General features: G+C 39.1%; 1 protein-coding gene across 1 annotated transcript in view; it reads left to right on the plus strand.

The window, feature by feature from the left end:
- The window catches only part of NIPSNAP2 (nipsnap homolog 2), a 33,678-nt gene extending 11,561 nt beyond the window's left edge, over nt 1-22,117 (plus strand). The window contains exons 4-10 of the mRNA XM_045819563.1: nt 2,541-2,635; nt 2,961-3,031; nt 3,897-4,037; nt 5,066-5,097; nt 12,247-12,341; nt 19,775-19,858; nt 20,959-22,117. Coding sequence (XP_045675519.1) covers nt 2,541-2,635; nt 2,961-3,031; nt 3,897-4,037; nt 5,066-5,097; nt 12,247-12,341; nt 19,775-19,858; nt 20,959-21,023 — 583 coding nt within the window. The 3' untranslated portion in view covers nt 21,024-22,117. The remainder of the gene's footprint in view (nt 1-2,540; nt 2,636-2,960; nt 3,032-3,896; nt 4,038-5,065; nt 5,098-12,246; nt 12,342-19,774; nt 19,859-20,958) is intronic.
- The last annotated feature ends 2,377 nt before the right edge of the window (nt 22,118-24,494 follow it).

Here is a 24,494-nt window from a genome sequence, read left to right on the forward strand (position 1 = left end):
CAAGCCCATTCCGCATCTACACCCCTCCTACCAGTCTGGATGGATGTGGTTTCTGACAACAATTCCATAGTTATCAGACTTCCATTTAACTCAATTTCTAATGGTTCTGAGTGATGGTTGTTCTGTATTTTAGTTGTAATTTTGATGTGGTTGTGCAAAGAGGTGATCTGTGTCTGCCTACACTGCCATCTTGCCCGGAAGTCCTATGTCAGTTCTTAATTAATAGAAATAGTATTTTAATGGTCAATTTTGAGCAATTGTAATTAAAAAACATTTTTTACCTTTAATATCTGCTACTTTCATGAGAAAACAAATGATTCTGTCATCATAATCAGTATAATTTTCAGAAGCAAAAGTCTATTTATTTTTGTACATGGCTTATGAAATAAAACATTAGTATAGAATTTCTTACCATGGCACAGTTTTCTTTATTTAAAAAATTGCCCTAAAATAAAGCAGATGCTAATTTCTAAATCTTTTCTCATAAAACAAAATTATCTCTCTATGCTGATGTTTTCTTGGGTTCTCTCTCCTGTCCTGTTTTTATTACTTCATCTCCTGTCTCAGATACATCTATTCATATTCCTGTTTGGATGTCTTCCTCTTCCTTCAGACTCAGCAGGTAGGATTACCTTGCTTTCAACATCCCTGTGTGTGTCACTCACAGCGGTTTTATTTAACCCTTTCCTTACGTCTTCATGATTAGTCACTAAGGGCTCTCCATTCTTCATCTAACATGTATTTTGGTTCTCTTTGCTCCTCGTCTTCTCCATCTCCCTTTCCCAGCCCGCTGAGCCCCGTTTCCAAGGAGCCTTCTTTCTGACTCTTTCCTGGACTCGCAGCTGTACCTGTATTTCCACCCCAGCCTGCAGTCCCAAAAGTTTATCAAGTTGATCTGCTTGAGTTCTTTTTTCTCCTTCATGATGTTGTTTTTTTTCTTTTCTCTGAAACTTCAGCAACTCCTTGTTCTCAGCAATGTCAATACTCAGCTCCTGCCTGGTTTGTCAGGGCCCCAGTAATGAGGTTCTTCCCAACCCACCCAGTCCTGGGCACAGATATTGCCTGCCTTTGAAGCTCCAGTCAGGCAAAGCCAGGGCTTCCAAGAGCAGGTTTAGGGCTTTCAACAAAGAGGATTGGCTGCAAACCCATATGTGATTTTGTATTGAAAACTTGCGCCCATGTCAGTCCTTGGCCCCTTCCTGGACCCCACCTGGGTCATTAGTACAGGCTTCCTTCTTCCACATCAACTCCAGTTCAGGGCTGTTTACTTCTTGCTCGTGTCATATGGCAAAAAAGGAGGCCTACTTCCTTTTCCCTAACGGTCTTTCCGCACCCCCAGTTTCCACTAATCTCCTCTTAGTTCTGAACGTAAGTCTGTATGAGCCAGTACAAGACCATACCATGTGTATTTTTTGAAGGATGGCATTTGCTTTTATGGGTTTTTAGTTAGACATAAGACCTTGTGACCTCTCCTATGTTAACAGTTAAAACACACCCATTCCAAGTACCCCAGCCTCTAGTGGTGATTGCTGGTTTCATATTGCTCAGCATCAGCAAACAACTTGAACAGGTTCCATTTCTTGATGTCTTTTTGCATCTATTGTTGAATCTGTATTGTACTTTTTCATCATAATTTTTCTATTCAAAAAGTATACCGGCTTTAGATTTTCTCTTGGCATGGCATAGTTATGTCTCTTTCCCTTGCCTTTCCCTGTACACTAGAATCTGTGCTATAGAAAGGTTTCCATATAACCAAGCTCCGATACCTCTGTTCAGTTAATACTGTGCCCTGCCTGTCAGGGCCTTGCCTTTGCCGCTGTACGATCGGTGGTCACCGAATGGGTGGTGTGTCCGATATGTAATTGTGTGCTACCTCTCAAATCCCCTCACTTGAATTCAGTGGAACCTAATTATTGCTTTACGCTGTATCTTTCATTGGATTCTTCTATCACGTTCATGCCCTTTGGAACTGTCAGAGTTGCATTGTGTTCTACCTCTGTCTTCTTCCTCCTTACTTAAGGCCAGCTTTTCTCTGCCCCTGTTACCTCTGCCTGATTGTGCCACTTCCATTGTCTCCTCACCTTGAACATTACTTTCTTCCCTTTCTTATTTTTTCCAGTGTTCTTTCTCTATTCCCATTTCCCTTGTTTTTCCTATCTTTCAAATCAGCAAAACTTAGCTTTTATAAACGTCACCATTCTCAAATAGTTTCTGGAATGGCAAATAGTAGACTCATCATTCCTGGAATCTTGGAACCTTTGGCTCTTCTTTATCATTTTTATCACTATTCTTGAGTTGCTGTCCAATGTTCTAGATACATCTGGAGGTATCAGAAACCTAAGCTTCTGATAAGTGAGATACCAGTAGAACAGAGTTCAGGTAAAAGGTTAATTTTGCATGTGGTTTTATCGTAAATATATTCTGAGGTCAGTTGTCAGAACATGGGGTAGATGGCCTTTTTCCTGTTACTGATCACATGTTGTACACATGGTGAATTTTTGTTGGTTGTTTAATTAGTGTTGCTATTTCTTCTCTTTAAGTCAAGAGGTGTTGCTGAAGATCCACGAAGACAAACATTACCCTTGCACTTTGGTGGGGACTTGGAACACGTGGTATGGCGAGCAGGATCAAGCTGGTAGGAAGCCGAAGTCTTTGGGATACACACTGTTCCTTAAGCCTTTAAATAATATTTAATTTAGTGCTTATTTTTAACAATCAAAGCTTTCCAAGTTTCGATCTGGTTTTATAGTTAAAATCATTTCTCCAGTAATTCATTGCAGACATTTTTTTATTGTTTCATTGTTTAAATCTATTATTGTAACTTTATAGTGTAACTCATAGGCCAACCTGTGGCACATTACAGATTTGTACCATGTTAATAGTATGCATATCTAGAATATTTTCAAGGCAGGAGTATCATGAAACTCTAAATATGTGTTATCTTTTAAAATATATTCCAGTCCACCTCTGGAGGTATGAAGGAGGCTATCCTGCCCTCACGGAGGTCATGAGTAAACTCAGAGAAAATCAGGTAATGATTTTGAAAACTGTTTACTTGTTTACATTAATAATATAGTAGATGCTAGTACAGAATTAAATAACTCTTCTGTCATCAGTATTTTTACCATTGGTAAACTACTTTCTGTAATACAAATTTTATTATTTGGACACTTTGAAGATGTATTCAAACATAAAGTAACCCATGGTAATACTATTAAAATAACAGTTCTTATTGTGAAAGTCAGTTGTACTTAGAAAATGATAAGCTGGTTCTTTGAAACCAGTAAGTCAGCATGGTAGACAGAATCAGCCTGGGTTAGCTAACACACATCTGCTTTGGGAGTGTCCAACCACATATGCTTGACCTTGAGCTGACTTTGCTATCCTGTCCCTCCCTTCACTAATAGTCTCATGTTAGTGGAGAGAATTTTAACAGCTACACGTTATTAGGAAAGAAAACCTTTTGTATAGCTTCCCAGTCCAAACAAAAATGGCTTTTGGATTCTTTGAAGTTTTTTGTGTCTTTGTTTTTGAACTTTTAGTAGTTTATCTGAGCAAAACTGATGACATGACAGGAAGCAAGATCTCAGGTGCTCCTGGATTATTTGACATTTTTGTAGTCTCCATGTCACCTCTGTTATGCTTCTGTCCAACACTATCAGGAGAACCTAGAATGTGAGTGATTACATTTGTTTATGTTGTCATTTAAATAACTAGGATGGCCATGTAGCTTGTCTCCTGAACCTGGACACTTGCTGGTGAAAGAGAATACTGATAGGGACAACTGAGACACTATTTATAACAGTGTTCTGTTATAGGAGGAACATAACTCTTACTAACGTAGGCTTATGTGTAAATATGAGAAGAGTTCATGAGCACCTTTTTTTCACTCAAAGGAATTTTTGGAATTCCGGAAGGCAAGAAGCAACATGCTTCTCTCTAGGAAGAATCAGCTGCTATTAGAATTCAGTTTCTGGAATGAGCCTGTTCCACGGTCAGGACCTAATATATATGAACTCAGATCTTACCAGCTTCGAGTAAGTACTGAAATATGAGTTAACTGTCCCTCATTCTTCTGCAAAGAAGCATGAGTACCCTTAATGCTGACCAGAAACAGTTGAGTGTACATTCTGTGATGTGTTTGGCAGTGTATTTTGATTGGCTGGTTTTCTCGCCTGTCTAGTCCTTCTCTTACTACCTTTTTAAAAAACTCTTCTTAATTTCTCATCCCTTCGCTTCTGCTAGACTCTTTTGTCTTTATAATTTTAAACATAAAAGTTATTATTTGGTATATGTAGCAATTCTATTTTTAAAAGGAAAGACCTCAAATGCAAGATGAGATACAATATATAGCATTTATTGTAATTGAAATAGAACAACTAATAAGCATGTGACTGTTGAATAAATTGGACACCACTATAAGATTAAAAGGAATAAATAATGTTTTATAAGACTTTCTAGATATTTGCCCACTGAGTCACTACTAGCAAGAAAGGCACAGATAGCAACATTGTTCAAAGGAATACATATCAGTCGATCTCGGGGTCTAACAGTCACCATTCTACTGGAAAAAATAAAGTGATATCCTTACTAAGTTTACTTAAGTTGAATTTTTTAAAAAGTCACAATAAAGTCTGAATGGGTGCCAGCAGTTTAATAATTAAGTGCATCTGGAGGATGGGCCTAACTATGGTTGTGATAACCATTAATAACTGGATGACTTAAGATAGGGCAAAAGTAGGTTTACAGTTGTTCATATGGAAAATAATACAATAATTAAAAAATAATAATGCACACATCAATGCTGGGTTTCGTGTACTCATTACTGTAAACCTACTATTACCCCACACTGTATGTTGTCTTATTATATGAAACCATAGAACATTATTTCCACCAAAGGATAGGTATGAACACAGTGAATAATGTTATTTTGTACATTTTTATTTGTTATACCTCACATTATTAAATGTTAATTTTTTAGTTAGTTTTATCATTTGTTATTGTTTACATTTCCATATCTCTTCACAAAAAAAACTAACAAACCAAAATCCAAATCTCTTTTCAGCCAGGAACTATGATTGAATGGGGCAATTACTGGTGAGTATATTACTAGATGGTGAGTTTGTAAGTCTTTTTTGTTTTTAAAGATTTTATTTATTTATTTTTAGAGAGAGGTGGAGGAAGGGAGAAATAGAGGGAGGGAAACACCAATGTGTGTTTGCCTCTCACATGTCCCCCACCGGGGACGTGGCCCGCAACCCAGGCATGTGCCCTGATTGGGAATCAAATCAGTGACCCTTTGGATTTCAGGCCAGCGCTCAATCCACTGAGCCACACCAGCTGGGACTGTAAGTCTTATTAATAGATTATATGAGGCCATCGTGTTAATTTTAGTAACAAATTCCAAGGATAATGCTGTGATTTGATGTGTATTGTTTGACATTTTTATTGTGAAATTTTTCAAATATACACAAACTAAAAAGAATAATACCACAGATCCCCCCTTCCATACCCATTACTTAGCTTCAGTAATTATCGACACATGGCCAATCTTGCTTAGGTCTAACTCCCCCAGCCCAGATTATTGGGAAGTAAATCCCAGACAACATACCATTTTGTCCATAAATATTTTAGTATATCTCTCTATGACATAAGGAGTCCTTTTTACTTTCCCAAACAAAACCCCAGTGTTGCATGAGTTTATTTTATATTCTGTTTGGACATTATCTTTTCTGAAATGTTCCTTTTTGTCACATAAACAAAGCACCAAGATGATAGGATTGCTACTTTTTTCTTCTTTGTTTAACTAGTAGAATACCAATTTTTTCCTCAAACTGATCTATAAATTCAACATAGTCTTGATCAAAATCTCCCAGCAGGCTTTGGAAATGCAAAGGGCCCAAAATAGGTAAAACAACCTTGAAAAAGAAGCACAAAGTTGGAGGACTCACACTTCTCTGTTTCAAAACTGACACAGAGCTACAGCAATCAGGACAATATGGTACTCACATAAGGACCGGTGGACAGATCACTGGAATATAATTGAATGTCCAGAAATAAACACTCACAGATATTAATAATTAGTTTTTGATAAATGTACCAAGGCAGTCCAATGGGGACAAATAGTCTTTTCAACAAAAGATGCTAAGACAACTGGATATCTTAGCAAAATGATGAATTTAGGCTCCTACCTTACTTTATATATAAAAATTAATCAAAAATGAATTGTAGACCTAAATATAAACTTTCTGAGAAAACCATAGGAGAAATTCTTTGTGATCTAGGATTAGGCAATGAGTTCTTAGATAACACCAAAATCACGATCCACAAAAGAAAAAATTGATAAAATACAATTCATCAGGATTTAAAACCTTTGTAGTTAAAAGGGTATCATTTTAAAAATTAAAGGACAAGTCACAAATTGGAGAAAATTTTGCAAATCATATATCTCATAAAGGACTTGTATGCAAAAGATATAAAAATATCCTTCAACTCAATAAGACAACCCCATTTAAAAAATGGGCAAAGAACTTGAATAGGTAATTCTCCAAAGATATACATGTGGCCAAAAAGTATATGAAAAGATGTTCAACGTCACTAATCATAAGAGAAATACAAATCAAAACCACTATGAAATATAGTGTACTCTAGGATGACTATTATTAAAAGAACGAAAAATAATAAGTATTGGCAAAGTTCCAGAGAATTAGAAACCTTGTGCACTGTTCATAGGAATTAAAATGGTGCAGCCATGACAGAAAACAGTACATAAGTTCCTCAGATATTAAAAAGAGAATTATCATATGATCCAGTGATCCCAGTACTGAGTATACAAAAGAATTCAAAGCAGCATCTGAAAAAGACATTTGCACACCCATGTTCAATGCAGTACTACTCACAGTAGCTAAGAGGGGAAGAGAACCCAAATATCCATTGACAGATGAAGGGATAAAGGAAATGCTGTATATACATACAGTTGAGTATTATGAAGCCTGGAAATCCTGCCATGTGCTACAATAGGGATAAATCCTGATGACATTAAGCTAAATGAAATAAGCCCATTACAAAGGACAAACACGGTATGATTCCACTAATACAAAGTATCTAAAGTACTCAAAATCACAGAAAATGAAAATGTGGTGCCAGGGACTGGGAGGAGGGGTGCTGTGTTTAGTGGGTATAAAGTTTTGGTTTTACCAATTGAAAAGGTTTTGGTGATCTGTTGCACAACATTGTGAATAGATTTTGTGCTACTGAACTATACAGTTGAAAACCATTGAGGTAAATTTAATGTATGTGTTTTTTGCCATAATAAAAGTAAATAAGGAAAACCATGAATTTAAAACAATATTTTAAATGGGCAAAGGATTTGAATAACCATTTTACCAAAGGAAATATGTGAATGCCTAATAAGCACATGAAAAGGTGCTAAGCACCATTAGTTGTTATAGAAATGCAAAGTGAAACAGTGAGATACACCTTCACACCCAGTAGGATGTCTGTAACTAAAAAGGCAGATAATACCGGATTGGTAAGGTTGTGGATAAATTGGGAACCTCATAAGTTACTGGTGAGAAAAATAAAATAGTACAACCACTTTGGAAAATAGTCTGGCAGTTCCTCAAAATATTGAACATGGAGTTATCATAGGACCCATGGCACCACTATGCATTTCTAGGTAAATACCTAAGAAATCAAGAATACATCCATACAAACTTACACACAGTGATCATAGATAGCATTTTTCATAATAACCAAAAAATAGAAACAAGCTAAACACTCATCAGCAAAAAAATAAAGAAATATGGTATATGTATATAATTGAATACTATTCAATAAAAAGGAATGAACTACTGGTACATGCCACAAATGTAGATGAACCTCAAAAATATGCAATATGAAAGAGTCCAGTACAAAGGAGAGCAGAGTCTGTGATTCCATTGGTATGAAATGTCCAGAAAAGCAGATCTAGACACACAAAGATTAGTGGTTGCCTAGGGCTGGGGGTGGGAACAGAAAGATTGCAGGTGGGCACAAGGGATCTTTTAGCACAGTTGGATTGTGATGGCTGCATAAGCCTGTAAGTTTACTTTAAAAGCATGGAATTGCCCACTTAGGTGAATTTTATGATATGTAAGAAATGCCTTGGTAAAGATGCTAATGACATACCTCACCAAAGAGAATTTATTCATGAATCCAAGGATGACTCAAAGTGAGGAAATCAATTAATGTAACACACACAGTCGAGGCTGGAATAGGTGCCCAGCACACGTGCTCTGGCCTCTGTGCCCCCGACACATCACTGCCATGCCCGTGTCAGAGCAGTCACACTCCCCAGCAACGCTCCTGTTTCAGGTCTGCGGCTGTCTGCAAAGCCCGGCAGGTCCTGGTCATTAGTAAATGTTGGATGGATGGCAGAAACTAGCGGTCACATAAAAAGTCAGTTGCAGTTGCCAGAAGTGTAAAGCCGTATGCCATAGTGGAAAGATTATAGTACATTCATGCGGTGGAATTTTATCCAGTGGTCAAAGTAAACCTGATTAGTACCTGTTAACAATCCATCTCAGAAGCAACTTGTTGAGGAGAATATGTATTACATGTTGTCTTTTATGTAAATTTTAAAAAGATAACAAAAGAATTACATAAGTAAGATATTTAACAAGAGCTGTATAAAAAGATATAACTATTCATAGATACATTCGTATGAATTAGAGACATAAAACCATGGACAAGAAGACTTGTATTCAAAAAAGATCACTACTTCCCAAGAGTAACTGGTAAGGAGGAAAGACGGGGGTGGGGATGAGGAGGAATAGAAGGGAGCTGCAGTGTTCATGTGTTTTTGAAAAGATCTGAAGCAAATACAAAGTGTGCATGTTTTAAAAATCTAGGTGACTAGAATGGTTGAAATATTTCATAATTTAAAAAACAATTAAAATACATCTTAATTCATGTTCAGAAGGCATTTGATCAGATTTGACACATTGTATTAGAGACACCAATTCCTAATTTTAAAATTAGGAATGGAGAATAGTCTACCTAAATCACGGGTTGGCACAGACTTTTCTGTAAAGGACCAGGTAGTGAATACTACAGGCTTTGTGGACCGTGCTGGGCCGCAGTCACTGAACTCTGCTGTGGTAATGGGAACGCAAACATGGGCGATTAGGAAAGGAATAAGTGTGACTGTGTTCCAGCAAAACTTTTATTTATGGATGCTGAAATTTGAATTTTGTTATTTTCATGTGTCATGAAATAATATTTTAATTTGATTTTTTTCAAGCACTTAAAAATGTGAAAACCATTCCTAGCCCCTGGGCCATAAAAACAAGCTTCGGTGGGTGGGCTTCCTCCCAGTGATTTGCCTGTGATTTGCTGGCCCTGGTTTACATGGTAAAACTGCCCCTCACTCCATTTTAACAGCTACGTTAAACTTAATGGTGAAGCACAAGAAGCATGCCTATTACCATTAAAACAAAATACTACCAGCTTTCACCATTATATTTTATGTTGTTTTTTGTAACCCTGACTATTATAATAGTAAGAGAAAAGACAAGTCAAAGATAAAATAATACAAGGTCTCAATGATTACGAGGGATACAAGAATAGACTATTAGCCATTGGTCAGCTATTGACCCTTGATTCATCTTTACCTTTAAAAGAGGACCTGTGACTTTTACTTACTCTCAACTTACATATGCTCTTGTTTCCATTATGAAATTTCTTGCACTGGACTAGATAACTTTTAAGATCTCTTCCAGCTCCAGAGAATGGTTCTGTGATGTTCCTTTCTAATGAATCTTCCTCTTAGGTCATCAGAGGTTAAAGAATGCAAGTTGGAGTTTCTTTTCATTTGAAAACTAAGAAATATTTTATTGTAAATATGGAGGAGGAAAGACCATTTTCTTCCTATTCTTTTAAGTTGTGGCTGGACAAATAATCAAACTAATGTGAGACAGATGAACAGGAGAAAATGTCCAGATTTATTATGTATGTACATATGGAGGTTCCAGAGGAATGTGAGACCCCAGGACAGATCTGGCAGTGAAGGCTTCTATGCCATCTTGAGCCAAAAAGAAGGGAGTTGTGATTTGGGACTTCAAAAGGCAGGAAGGCAATTCACATGGAGATGGAAAGGCAAACACTTGGTAAATAAATGTTCACTGGACCTTCTTTAACATTGGGATGCAGAGGACTTTGATCTGACAGGCCTTGCTCGGCCCCTCCCTGCCTGTTGCCCTGGCTTCATGTTACACTGGAGTCAGCTGTGATCCTAGCTCCCTCCCTGGGGCAGCGCCTCTGAGTTCTTGTAGGCAGTTAGGGGGAAGGTCAAAGGCTTTTCCTGAGTCTTCCATTTCTTAAAAATAATCAGCTTAAAATAATGTCCCAAAAGGCATATTTTAGAGTGGCAAATTCTGCTTTCCCTCAAATACCACTATTATAGGCATCACTTTTTTAAGGGGCTTAAAGGGGACTTTGTATATAATTTTCAGTTGTCCACAGAGCAGGATTACTCAATAGTTCTGTTTTTTGTATGTTACTGATTAAATCTTGCCCACCACGGAATCCACAAGAAAGTTCTGAGGTTATTCTTCAGTTACGTTAAAAATTATTTATAAAGTCAGTTCAGCGTTCAATTTATATTTTGGCACATAGGTGGCTATTTTAAGATGGTGATCTCTTCAGTACATGCTTCTGATTATTACCAGGCTGAGGCAAGTATGTCTTCTTTGCCTACTGTAACTAAATTGTAAAAATTCAAAATGAAATGAATAATCCTGAATATCACTATTAATGAAAGAGTATTTTTTCCTTCTGAGTTAGAATGCACATTAATGTGATTTGATTAATCTCAATAATTTACCAATCAGATTTGTAATTTTTGTGAAGATACTGATCAACTAATTTTAAATGTAAAAGTTAAAATTTAATATCATTTGTGGGTAGCCCTTGGGGGCAATAGCGAGAGATCCCTCCGTCGCCTGAAAGCTTGGATCGCCCTCATGGAGTTGAGCACATGGCGGATGAGAGCCGAGGATCCCCAAGTGGCCTTGAGGAACGCCCGGCTTCACACCCCTGCCGCAGGCTGCCCCGCGCTGGTCCCACACTCCCCTGGCCCCTTTGAAATGTTCTAATTCAGTTGCTATGATGTTTGCCTCCAAGAAGAGAATGCACTAATCAAGCCAACTCAAATCTTGTCCCTGGAGACTGATGTCTCTCCCCATACACACCCGTAGGTTGGTATGCTTGTTCACGTGCCTCCGGCTCTATAAAATGAGTTAGAACCAGCGCATCTTCCCCTGTCCCATCAGCTCAGGACCATGATGTCACTGAGACTGCAGGTCAAAGCCTAGGCAGTGCTGACACAAATTTTTTTAACTTCTAAAAACTGCTTTTGGGAAAATACATATATTTTAAAAACTTTTTTAGGATTTCAGATGCATCACTAAATATAAAAATAAAGTACCTGGGACAAACGTGGGAAAGTGTTTGAAGAGCTGGTACCTTTTGCAAGAGGAAATCTTAAGGGAAGTTTAAGACGTGCCAACTTTTAACCAATTTAATCACAATTTCATCTTACACACACAGACACAACATACATACACCCTTTCCTTCACACATAGTATGTTGTGAATGCCATTTCGTACTCATTTTCCTAATGGTCTGCACCAGTAAGAAGAAAAACTGAGAGTTATCTTCGGTTTTGATTGTGATGGTGTATAGCCAAGAAGCTCCACTTTCATGGCCCCGTATGCTTTCCAAGAGGTGGCAGATCACCTTTACAGTTCAGAGAGCTCACACATTTCTCAGATGTCACTATCTCCAGCTGCTTTGAAGGTGTGGTTCCTTCATCTCTTATTAAACCCCATTCTGGAGAGGCGGTCCCTGTCTTCCTCTGACATCTTAGATGTTTTCGTATCCAGGTTTCCCTCAGTTTCTCAGTGAAATCTTGAACAAGCAATCTTCTGTTTACTGGTCCTGTCCTCTGCCAACTTTCTTGACTCGTGGAGAATCAGCAGTGCGACCACATATCCTCACACTTTTCTTTTCATGGTCATTTAACTGCTCACAAAAATGGCTAGTGTAGCTATAGAAAGATACATTTTACATAATTAAAAACTTGATTGTATCTGATAAAAAACAATTAGTGCTCATTCTGAAAAGCTTGCTCAGAGTATGGAGGAAATAAACTGATTCTTTTTAACATACTAATTCAGTCTCTGAACACCATTTTCTTTTTTACAGGGCTCGTGCAATTCGCTTCAGACAGGACGGCAATGAAGCTGTGGGAGGATTCTTCTCTCAGATTGGGCAGTTGTATATGGTGCATCATCTTTGGGGTATGTATTTTTCCTTCATTTTTGTATTACTTGGATTTCACAGTTCATTACTAAATAAATTGAAATAGGCAGTAAAGTGTATCTCAAGTCAGTAAGCTTAAACACTGTAGCAAATTCAGACATCACAAGTGGAAGGGAAATACGGGGCTGTCTAGAACAAGAGGTCAAGAGCAACAGTGTCCATAGACTTTTGGTAAACTGATAGTCCAAAGGGAATAATAGTGAAAGGAGTGAGAGAGGTGAAGTCAGCAAACATGGCAGAGGCAGATGATAAAGCCCCGAGTGCCTTGCTCGGAGTAGCCCCACCACCCTTTCTAGACACGCTCCATTGCTGCCTCAGAGACAGCCCTGCATTGTACTCTGACAGACATCTCCCTGTATGTGAACTCACCGCCTGCCATGGGTCTTGTTCCATCGTCCCAAAGGCCTTTTCCTCCAGCTTTTCCATCTTTGGTGTCTTTCGGGCCTGACTCATGTTCCCTCCCCCGCCCCCCATGTGAATGTCCTGCTCCTGAGCCACAGCAGTCACAGCTGTGACTTTGTATCCACCTCCCTGCTAGAATGGGAACTGGGTCTCAGTAACAGCTTGTATAAATACTGCCAGATGTTCTGGGCACATTTGTAAATGGTTATTAAAGTTTAAATAAGGAAAAGCAGCCCTGGCTGGTGTGGGTCAGTTGGAGCATCATCGCATGAATGGAAAGGTCACAGGTTCAGTTTTTGGTCAGGACGCAAACAGGAGGGAACCGATCGATGTTTTTCTCTCACATAAATGTTTTTCTCTGTCTCTTCCTCTCTTCCTCTCTCTCTAAAGTCAATAAGCATGTCCTTGGGTGAAAATAAAACAAAGAAAAAAGCATCACTTATTTCCAGACCATATCAATGAAGTGAGGTGTTAGCTTCACCTGTTTAGTCCCACCAAGTGCCACACCCTGTCTGCCTGCTGTGTTAGCATGTCAGGCTTACAAAGATAGGGTGAATACGGTGACCTGTGTAATGAAGGTAAAGCAAACACGGGTGACACGCCACAAGGCAGTGTGTGATCAGGGTACTCCTAACTCTTAAAGGGATATGAAGTTACCATATGTGGCAAAAGTTAATAAAAGGTGGGATATTATCTGGACTTCAGGATCTAGATGAGACGGACAAGTAAAGAGGGGAAGGAAAGGCTAGGACAGTGATGGGGACATGGGAAATTACAAAAAGTGCTCAGAAAACCGCAAATAGTTCAGACTGGCTAAATGGTAGAATATCTGTCAGGGACCTAAGTCTGAATGGGTAAGTTAAGGCAAGAAAAGTAGTTTTTACATTGTGCTCCTAGAAACTGCACCCACCCCCTCTCCCCCTTTCCTGGGCCCGAACCTTCAAGGTCTGGAGAGGACACCCTCACCCTCGCCCCTACCAATCACTGCTTCGATCAGGCAGTCACCTCAGCTTGGTGTTTAAGAGGTTGAAAACCCCTAACCAAATGACAGATGCTGCAGATACTCTCAGCTGCACAGAACGGCAGGGGCAGCGTTGTCCTGGCTGAGAGTTTACCTAAGCATCAGAGTTTTCAACTGTAGTAGGTTTCAGAACAGATCTTTAATAAAGGTGCTCTATGTCTCTGCCTTCTACGAATATGCTAAATCTAGTTTAACCTTTATGGACTTGAGTTAGGGGTGAAGTGGTTTTTATTTTTTAAATAGCATACAGTCTGTCCAGAGGCTATAAACCGAAAAGTCAGGCCTCTACCCTTCCCTCCCCTTCCTCTGAGCTGGAGAGGCCTCTGAGGGTGGCTCCTGCTCACCCTCCCACACGCAGTCCGTACCTGTGTGAGCACAGGGACTTGAAGGGTCAGGATCAGCTTGTGCTTTGGCTCCCGGGAGGAGGTCAAGCCACGCACACTCTCTGTTCACATCAGTGCCTACAGCATGTCTGGATAGGGACTCCCAGCTGAAGGAGTCTGGAATTACAAACCAGCAGGCACTGGGGCGTGAGTGGCACAGCTCTGACAGGCTGTGGCAAAACAGGGCAGAGCCCTTCACTCTGCCCGTGGGAAGACTCGAGGCTTCACAGGGCGACAGCAAGATGAGAAGTCCCCCAAGATCCTGCTCCACGCAGAGGTGCAGAAGCCAGGAACAGCATGGTATTTTAGCCTCTGAGGGTGGCCAGGTTGCAGCACCTGTGTCTGTTACTAGGCAGTGCCCTTCTGCGCCTTCCTTCATGGTCCCAGTCAGTGTCCCAAGTGTTCACTCCCCACTTCCTATTTTACACAGAAAAGTATTGAAATAGGCAGAGGCAAATTCTCAATTGCCAGTTTCTAAAACATACCCTCACTTTTCCACATTTTTTAAGATGAAAAAAAAACAGTATTTATCAAACACATCTAGTTTGTTGGTTATTTTATGCATCATTTCCTTTAACCCTTAGAACCACCCACCACAAATGAGATACTTGTAATTCATAGGTGGTCCCATAAAGAATCAAGCAGAACCCACAGCTATTCTGTAGCTCAGCCAGGCTCAGACCTCGCTGTGTCTGCTTCAGAGCACTCGGTGCCACACCCCCCTTCCCCTCCTCAAGGCCCGGCTTCGTCCGGCTGCTCCACCACCTCCCTGTCTGTGGCCTCCTCCCCTCAGTGTGTGAACATACTCAGCTGCCAGCCATCTTTCTCCTCAAACCCAAATGTCTGTCAGCAGATGAACAGAAAAGTGTGGTACGTACATGTAATAGAACATTAATTGACCATAAAAAAAGAACAAAATTCCAGTAGATGCTACATCATAGATGAACCTTGAAAACATACTAAGTGCGATGAGCCAGGCACACAAGGACAAACATCATGTGACTGCACCCGTGTGAGGCCCCTGGAACAGGCAAGGTCATGGAGATGGAGTGCAGACTAGAGGTCAGAGCGGTGGGAGGGGGAGTTATGGTTCGGCTTACGTTTGGAATTGATTAGAGGTGTGTGGTAATGATGGTGGCACAATGTGAGTATACTTAATGCCACTAAACTATGCATTTAAATGGTTAAAATAGTAAATTTTATGTATATTATACAATAGAAAAATTTTTAATTAAGAAAGCAAAAAGGGCCTCCCCAACCCTGCTTCCCTACGAGGGTCAGCCTGACCTCAGTGAGAATGCTGCTGCTTCTCACGTGAGTGTTATCCATGTTTTCCTCCAGGTGGTAAGATGTCAGAGGTTTCTTTTTCCTTTTATTTATCAGCATCTTCAAAACTTTAAATTTATACTTGATTACTAGTAAAAGGAAATTCTGTCTTTACAGTTAAACTGGTAGACCTACAGAGAGTAGATCTTTCTCGTAGGGAGAAGGAGGCCCCGAGGGGAAAATGGGTAGTCCCAAAACAAACTAGAACTCAAGCAGGCAGCCCTGAGTGGTCGTCCAGTCTGACTGATACCCACACACTGTCGAGATGCCCAGGAGAAGTAGCTGGAAGGTTGGGATTCAGAAACCAAGGCACCCAGATGAGATATCTGTGGATTCTACCACATGACTCCAAGGACATGGATGCCTTTGACCGTGCTCTCCCCTCCACCTCGAGCGCCTTTCTCTTCCATTCCTGTATATTGATGCTTCCTCTTCAGTCTTCAAGGTCCACCTGGTCCAATCGCACCTTCCAGGCAGCTTTCCCAGTCTCCTCTCTTCATATGCTTGGCTCTCAGGGACACCACAGTGCTCGGTGGGGATTGACCTTCCTTTTGTCTTTGTTTTCCACTGCATTGAACACAGTCTCACCCAGATCTTTGTAGTGTTTTATAAGTATTGAGCAGAATCAAATCTAATATTGCTTATCTATAGTCTGACAGTTTCTGGTTATGAGTTTGACATGTTATTGAAATTTGCTAGGTCTCTAATGTATGTGTTGGACCCACTGGAGTATAAAACTTAAGGGCAGATTATTTTTAAAAGTGCATTGTTTTGCTTCTCCTACAAGGCCTAACATAATGTTGCTCAGAATAACCAGCTCACAGTTATCCCAGCTTTCTACTAAATTCCCAAAGTAGTCTCTGAGAAAGATGAGCAGTTGAATCCATATTTAATAGGCGTACTAGTAGAATGTAGGGCATTATGTTCAGTTTAAGTCAGGGATGTCCAACCTTTTGGCATCTTGGGCCACACATTAAATGCACAAACACTAACGAAAACTGATGAGCAAAATAAGGTCCATGCATAATTTTCATGATATCCGCCACCGCAGATAAGCAGAAAAAGTCCTCACATAATAACCCTAATTATGCAGCAGTCCTTTCAAAAATCTTTTAGAATCGTCAAGCAGGTTCCAAGTTTGTGATCACTAATATAGAAAATGTACATATCTAAGTAATAAAATATCATTGATTTAAAAAAAATTTATTGTAAAAGCAAAAGAAAATTGGGCAATATAATACTAGTGGGATGTTTGACATAGTTGAGAAACTAGTGCATCAATATCTGGTTTGGTAGAAGTAGTTGCAGTCCTCAGTGAGTTCCTAAGGTGTCATCAGATATTTTGGTTCTGATTTTACTCTAACATGTTCATTCTTGAAAATAGTTGCTCGCAAATGTAGGGGCTGCCACATGATGGTGACATGAATAAGGCATGATTATGAAGCAAGGGGTATTTGTCTCTGGGAAGACAGGACCTATGAAGTCCAGTAAAGAGATATGGCCAAATTTTTCTTTAAGTCAGATTGCAGCTCTGTGCATTCCGTTTGAAAATTGGCAGGTAGCATATTTATGTCAACTGAAAATGGAGCCACAGATGTAGTAAAATATTGATTATTTTCCCAGAAATCTTGAAATCTGTTTTCAAATTCTTGTACCAAATAAAAAAGCAAGGCTGCATATTTTTTGCTGTTCACAGGACTGTGCTTAGCAGCCAGCATGCTGAAATGCATAAAATTGTTTGCCTTAATTTGAGCTTGTCATAATTTCAGTTTCATTTAGAGTGCTGTTATGGTTTGAAACATGGCCTTGTTCAACTCATTTAAATGAGAGGTTAAATCCATTATAAATGCTAAATCTGTAAGCCAGTTTTCATCATGAAGTACCAGTACAAATTTGTTTCTTGATACTGTAAGCAACTTCACGACATGTCACAAATCATAAAATCTTTTAAATGTTTGGCCTCCACTTAGCCATCTTACTTCTGAAAAGTAAATGTTGTCTCCGTAGTCACCATCAATGCTTTTAAGGAATTCCTGGAATTGGCGATGATTTAATCCCTTGGCCTCTATGAAATTCACAGTCTTCATGATGATTTGCATGATGTTATCCATTTTTAAAGCTTTCATACATACATTTTCTTTTTTTTTAAGATTTTATTTATTTATTTTTAGAGACGGAAGGGGGAGAGAGAGAGAGAGAGAGAGAGATGTCAATGTGCAGTTGCTGGGGGTCATGGCCTGCAACCTATGCATGTGCCCTGACTGGGAATCGAACCTGCAATGCCTGGTTCGCAGCCCACACTCAATCCACTGAACTACACCAGCCAGGGCATTTTCTTGATGTTCTATGCAAAGATACTTCACCAAATGGGAGTTTTGGGCGGCAATTGCATCATCTTCTATTAATCTTACAAGTCCCTCTCTTTTACCTACATTGCCCGGGGACCATCAGTCACTATACCAGATATGTGGACAAGGGACAAAGAAAATCTCTTTATTTTTTACTGCTTCGTATAAATCTCTTGATTTAGTTGTGTCTTTCAATGGCACTAAAGAAGCCACTTCTTCAGTGACATTATATTCATCATCTAAACCTCTAACAAAAATGACAAGTTGAGCTGTATCTGTAGCATCAGTGCTATCACCCATCACCAAAGCACAAAATTTAAAATTAGCAGCTTTGCTCTCCAAACTTCTTTCAATAGATTTTCCGGTTTCTTCAATTTGCCTGACTATAGTCTGGTGAGACAAACCAAATTTAGAAATATCCCCCTTTTTTTCAGAGCAAATTATATCTGCCACATTTTCTATGCATTGCTTGATAAACTTACCATCAGTAAATGGTTTTGATTTTTTTGCTATTAAATGTGCTACCACATGACTAGCTTTTACAGTGTTGCAACTTTTTGAAAAAAAATTTTGTTGAGATTTAACTTTTTGAAAACATTTTGTTGAGAAGACAGACTTTTTTTTCAGTTCTGGTGTTTTGTCCTTATGACACAGTCCTTCCTATGCATTGAATATGGCAGCATGCTTTTGTATACAATGCCTTTTCAAATTATAGTCTTTGAAAACTTGCACAAATTCTCCACAAATTAAGCAGAGTGCTTTACTATTTGTCTCGACAAAAAAAGTAGTCATCTGTCCACTTTTCACTGAACAATCTTCCTTCATCAGTAATTTTTCTTTAGGGGGGTTCTTTCTTCTTTTGCAACACTGTAAAAGCCACGCTGGGATTTAAAAAATAATAATAGATAAGGGTCTTTATTTACTTTTATTATGAAAATTAATTGACAGGAAAATAGAAAGCAAAGTTTGGGCACCTCCACAGGCCTCTAGGCTGCTGATGCAGGGCGAGGTGGAAGGCCAATTCTAAAGTGTGGCAGGCAGTGTGTGAGGCGCCACTGAGGTGTAGAAGTACCTTTAATAATCAAATAAGAAAGCTTACCTGACTTCTAAATAACATTAAACACCTAACGTTGCAATGGCAGGTTGAAATATTATTGGTAATTGCTGTCTCGCTAAGTCACCACGAGCACATGTAACATCTAATGGTGTCAATTCTACTCTGTGCGCTTGGAAGATAACATGCTTAGAAGCTGTGCATCACTGTAAAACTTAAGCCATGCATGTGTACAAATAGCAAGAGCATATGTATGTTTATTTCACCTGACATTGCAACACATAATCACAAAAAATCTCATTTCTTTTAAAATATATTTTATTGATTATGCTATTACAGTTGTCCCATTTTCCCCCCTTCATTCCCCTCCACCCTGCACACCCTCTCCCACCCACATTCCCCCCTTTAGTTCATGTCCATGTGTCATACTTACAAGTTCTTTAGCTTCTACATTTCCCGTACTATTCTTGCCTTCCCCCTATTTTCTACCTACCATCTATGCTACTTATTCTTTATACCTTTTCCCCTTCTCCTCCCACTCCCCTGTTGCTAACCCTCCATGTGATCTCTATTTCTGTAGTTCTGTTCCTATTCTAGTTGTTTGCTTAGTTTGTTTTTGTTTTTGTTTTTGTTTTAGGTGTGGTTGTTAATAATTGTGAGTCTGCTGTCATTTTACTGTACATGTATGTTATCTTCTTTTTCTTAGATAAGCCCCCTTAACATTTCATATAATAAGGGCTTGGTGATGCTGAACTCCTTTGACTTATCTGAGAAGCACTTTATCTTAAGTAAATTTACCATTTTGTATTGGGCTACATGAGCTGTAGGTTGGACATCCTTGGTTCAAGTCTTATTTCTTCTGTGTGGTTATTTTTAGCTTACAAAGATCTTCAGACAAGGGAAGACATACGGAATGCAGCATGGCATAAACATGGTTGGGAAGAATTGGTGTATTATACAGGTAATATTTTAACAGGCATAGATGTTTTATTTTTCTCACCTTACTGTTTTGTGATCTTTCATCTTGAAGCTAATGTGTATTTTTTAAAAATAGTATGTTGCTCTTGATGGTGAATGATAAGGTTGGGGGGAAAAGAGAGAGAGTATAGATTCTCCTTTAATAATTATATGACTCTTTCCAATAAAGAATACTCATTCTTTTATGTATATTGTCTGGTACAGTGTTCAAACCCTTCCATGTGTGATTTCACATCATTACTTTTTTTCGACATTTCTACATTCTCTGAAAATTTATAACAAATCTTTTCTAAGCTGTCCCTTTCACATCAAAATTGTTCATTCACAAAAAAACAGTATAAAACAGCAATTAAGTAATAATTTTGAAAATTAATTTGATATTTAGACTTTCTACACGTGTATGTTTGCATATACATGTACACCTGTACATGCATGTGTGCGCATGCACATATATACTATGAAATCATGGATGCTTGATTATTATAAGAAAACCAATAGGCCTGATAGAACCCAGCGACACTGGTGCAGGTAATAAGTGCCAGCATGTTGCATGTCCACTATATTTAAGCACATGTACTACCAAGAATATCAAAGACTGATTTGTTCTAGAAAATAAGTATTTTAGTTCAAAAAGTCAAATAACTGTATGTGACTTCGCTGCTTATTCTTACACTTGCATCAGCTTTCGGAGGCATGTTTTACTCTGCAGTGAGTTTTACGGGTGCCATGTGGGAATAAAGTCAAATGCAATCTTACTTGGTTTTATATAAATCTATTTTACTTCAAAGAACCTTTTGAGAAAGCACTATCCTTCTCATAATATGGACTTGCCTAATTTCCTGCAAATGAAACACATCTCCAGACAGAATCTGTTATAATTTTAAAGTAGTGTCTTACAGGGTGCTAGCTGATCTGTCATCATCTTGTATATTCCTGACACTGAGGTCAGTCCTGTACTTTCCAACATTCTGTGATTTCAAGCAGCACAACTTCCAACTATGCTCAGCAACCTATTTATTAATGTGGATTGACCGTCATCTGTTTAGAAAAGAACACACACAGTAATCTTGCTCCTGTTTTCAGTTCCACTTATTCAGGAAATGGAATCCAGAATCATGATCCCCCTGAAGACCTCACCCCTCCAGTAAAGCGACCGACTTTAGATGTGCCTATGGGAATCTCTGTGACAAGTATTTGTCATGAATTAATTTTAATTGTATATCAAGTGAAAAACGCTGAAATGTAAACTGCTGTATATAGCTTATGAGACCTCTTTTCTTTAAAATTTACATAATTATAAGAAAGGAAACTATTACAGTTTGATTGTAACAGCGCTCTGCAGTCCTCTTTGAAACATCCCTGTGCGTGTTGAATATCCTCACAGTACTGAACCCCCCTTCCCAGCCTCCAGGAAAAGGGAGCCCAAACTAAAATTCAAATCATCTCTAAATAAGAATCTAATCATGGGAAAAAAAAGTCATTTCTTTTAAAAAAGCAAATCTGTCTTGTAACTACAGATTTTTAGACAAATTTCTTGTATCAGGAAGAAATACAAATTTTGTCATGTTTCTCTGGCAGTGTTTTTGAGTCTCAGACTAGGAACAAATTATGAGTGAACCTCATACCTAAGTACATTTTAATGCACTCTCATTTTTAATCATTCGGCATTGTAAACATGTCGTTGCTAAGCTGGTCGTGGCTGCCAAGATGATTTAATCAGTGATTCAGCCCTCACTTGGGGTGTTGCGGTGTCTCCGTATGAGAGGGGGAAGAATGGCTTGAACCTGTGTATCATATGTGATTTTAAAATGAACACCTTGAATAGCACTAATTTTTATTTGTAGTATTTTTCTATAACAAAACAAGCACTAGAAAAAGAGGTTTTATTTTGTAAACAATCATTCATGATCTCAGGCATTCTCTATTAATATTCTGATAAGCTCACAGCAGATACTTCCATGATCATGCATGAGGGGTGTGTGTGTTGACATTTAAATTGGCATAAAGCTGTATACTTGTCTAGCTCTGTTTGATTTTGTTTTTTAATATAGTGTGCCAATTTTGTGAATGTAATCATGTAGAAGTCCTCTTGAAATGAAAAACTATCTCACTCTCAAATTAAATAATTTATGTGTAACAAAGTGTGAATAAATCTCATGTCAAATTTCAAACTTTTACATGTGAATGGTTTTCTCCAAGAACATATAAAAGCCAATAAAATTCTCTGAATTTTCACATATTACATGTTTGTGATCTTTTTTATGAACTTGTGCTGAGAATGACCCTCTCACTCTTGAGAAAGAGCTTGTCCCAGTTCAGTGGGCTTATATGAGTCTATAGAGTAAAATACTGAATAAGCTTGTCAGCAGCTCCCTTTGGCCGCTGGGCGGGGTGTCCTGGGGAACAAGCATTTGTGTCCCAGAGCCAGCAGCATGGTGTTTGCGGGCTTGGGGCTGCCCGCAGAAGAACAGGCTTTTTCAGGTCCAGACTCTGCTCCTTGACAAAGTGTTTAGCCTCTCTGAGTTCCTTAATCTGTAAAATGAGGAGGTTGAACACCAGATTTAAGATTCCTTTGGCTCAGAATTTCTGTAACTGGCTCTTGGTGCCATGGGAGGCAGTAGGAGAGGAGGAACCAGGAAGGGAGAGTGAGAAACTGCCAGGGAGACAGGAAGAGACTGAAGAAGGTAGGATGTTATAAAAGCCAAGTTTAGAAAGTCCGTCAAGGATGAGGTCACCCGTGTCAAATGCTTCTGCAAGGTTGGGTTGGATGAAGTCTGAAAACTGGTCATTAATTTAGCAACATGCCGACTTTTGACAAAAACATTCTATTAAGCTAATTTATAAAATTATCACTTTATTTTAGCACTTCCTGCCCACTTGGGGGAATCTTTTTATTAAACCCCTGTAGTAAAATAAATTGTATTATTTGCCCCACTATTTTCATTGGCAATATTTAAAATTTCCAATCTCATTTTCCATTCATTGGGTATAAGTCTGATGAATATTACTTATATAAATCAACACATTTTTAATTATCATTCATGTGATATCAGCCCTACTACTTTTTTTTTAAGGTTTCATTTATTTTCAGAGAGAGAAGGGAAGCAGAGAGGGAGAGAAACACTGATTGGTTGCTTCTCACACGCCCCCAACTGGGGAACTGGCCTGCAACCCAGGCAGGCGCCCTGGCTGGGAATCGAACAGTCAATCTTTTGGTTCGCACACTGGAACTCAATCCACTAAGCCACACCCCCCCCCCCCCCAGGGCATACCTACTACTTTTAAAAAGCCCTTGGAGAACTACACTTTGCTCCGAACTAGCACTCGACAGAACCTGCTTCTTTTCTCCTATTCTTACAAGTGCCCGAGAGAGACTGTTTTTCAGTTCTACATACTTTTTTCCTAAATGTATATTTTAGGTTTCTGGCTGGGACACAGATGTTCAATGATATGTTTGATGAGTCAATAGAAAGAATGAAGGAGGATGTGAAAGGAGAGAGGGAAGAAAGGGATAGAAAGCATGCAGACTGTCAGTTCTAGTCGGAAAACAGCCCTGACCAGCTTGCAGGTTTGATTCCTGGTCAGGGCACACAGCTAGGCTGCGAGTTTGATCCTCAGCTGGGGTGTGTGTGGGAGGCAACCAATCAATGTTTCTCACTGTTTCTCTCTCAATGTTTCTCTTAAATATTCATTTATTCCTTGGATAAGGATTAAACAAGTAAAATTTAAACACTAAAACAATTTTTGTAATCAAAAGGAAGACAATAAACATAAAATTACATTCTGAATTGGAAATGGGTCAGCAAATTACTGAACCATCCTCTAACTAGTACTAAAAGTTACTTTTTCCAGTGTTCAGTGACCATTAAAAAAAAATTTCAACTTTTTGCAATAAAGGCCTGCCATCCTAGGAAGGAAAATGTTATCTTACTAATATATATTACACCAGTGATCAGAATGTTAATAAGTACTAGCTTACGGCAAAACCTCCTGGCTCTAGTAAATTGTTAACTCTCTAGTAACGCAGATAAAGAAGGCTGTGGCCTGTGGCCCAGCTCTGAATGTGACTCCACAGCACTCATTAACTTTTGTGGGCTTGGTCCCCATCTGTTAAAAAGGACAGTGGTATCTATTCTGCTGACCTCGGGGTTGTGGGGATCATGAGGAAACAGAAAACACCTTGGAAAATGTGAAAATCAGCAGTGTGACTTGTGGTCAGTTCGTACCCTGGGTTTTCTGAACCTGATCACAAAGATCCTGAGGGTCACAGAGGCAGAAGTCATCATGCCTGTGCCATCACTGAGGCCGACCACTTGAATCCCTGGCCACAGCCCTGCCCCAGACCTAGAATCCTGCACCCTGCACTGGAGGTGGCAGCCGGGTGGGACCCCCTGTGCATCAGGGAGAAACATTTGTCTCCAATTAGGAGAGCAACAGAAGAATCATAGCAGCAGTCAAACCTGAAAAGATGGGGGTGGGAGTAGGGGATGAAGGCCATGGGGTTGCCTTGTTGTTTGAGCACATGAAAGTTTCGAGGGACTTGTTGCAACTGAATTTCCATTCTCTGCACCCCCTACTCTTACCCTTTTTTGTTTACGTAAGTAGTGCTGATAGCAGCA

This window comes from Phyllostomus hastatus, unplaced genomic scaffold, assembly GCF_019186645.2.
Source record: "Phyllostomus hastatus isolate PE091 unplaced genomic scaffold, TTU_PhHast_1.1 phas_scaffold_385, whole genome shotgun sequence".
Lineage (NCBI taxonomy): Eukaryota > Metazoa > Chordata > Mammalia > Chiroptera > Phyllostomidae > Phyllostomus > Phyllostomus hastatus.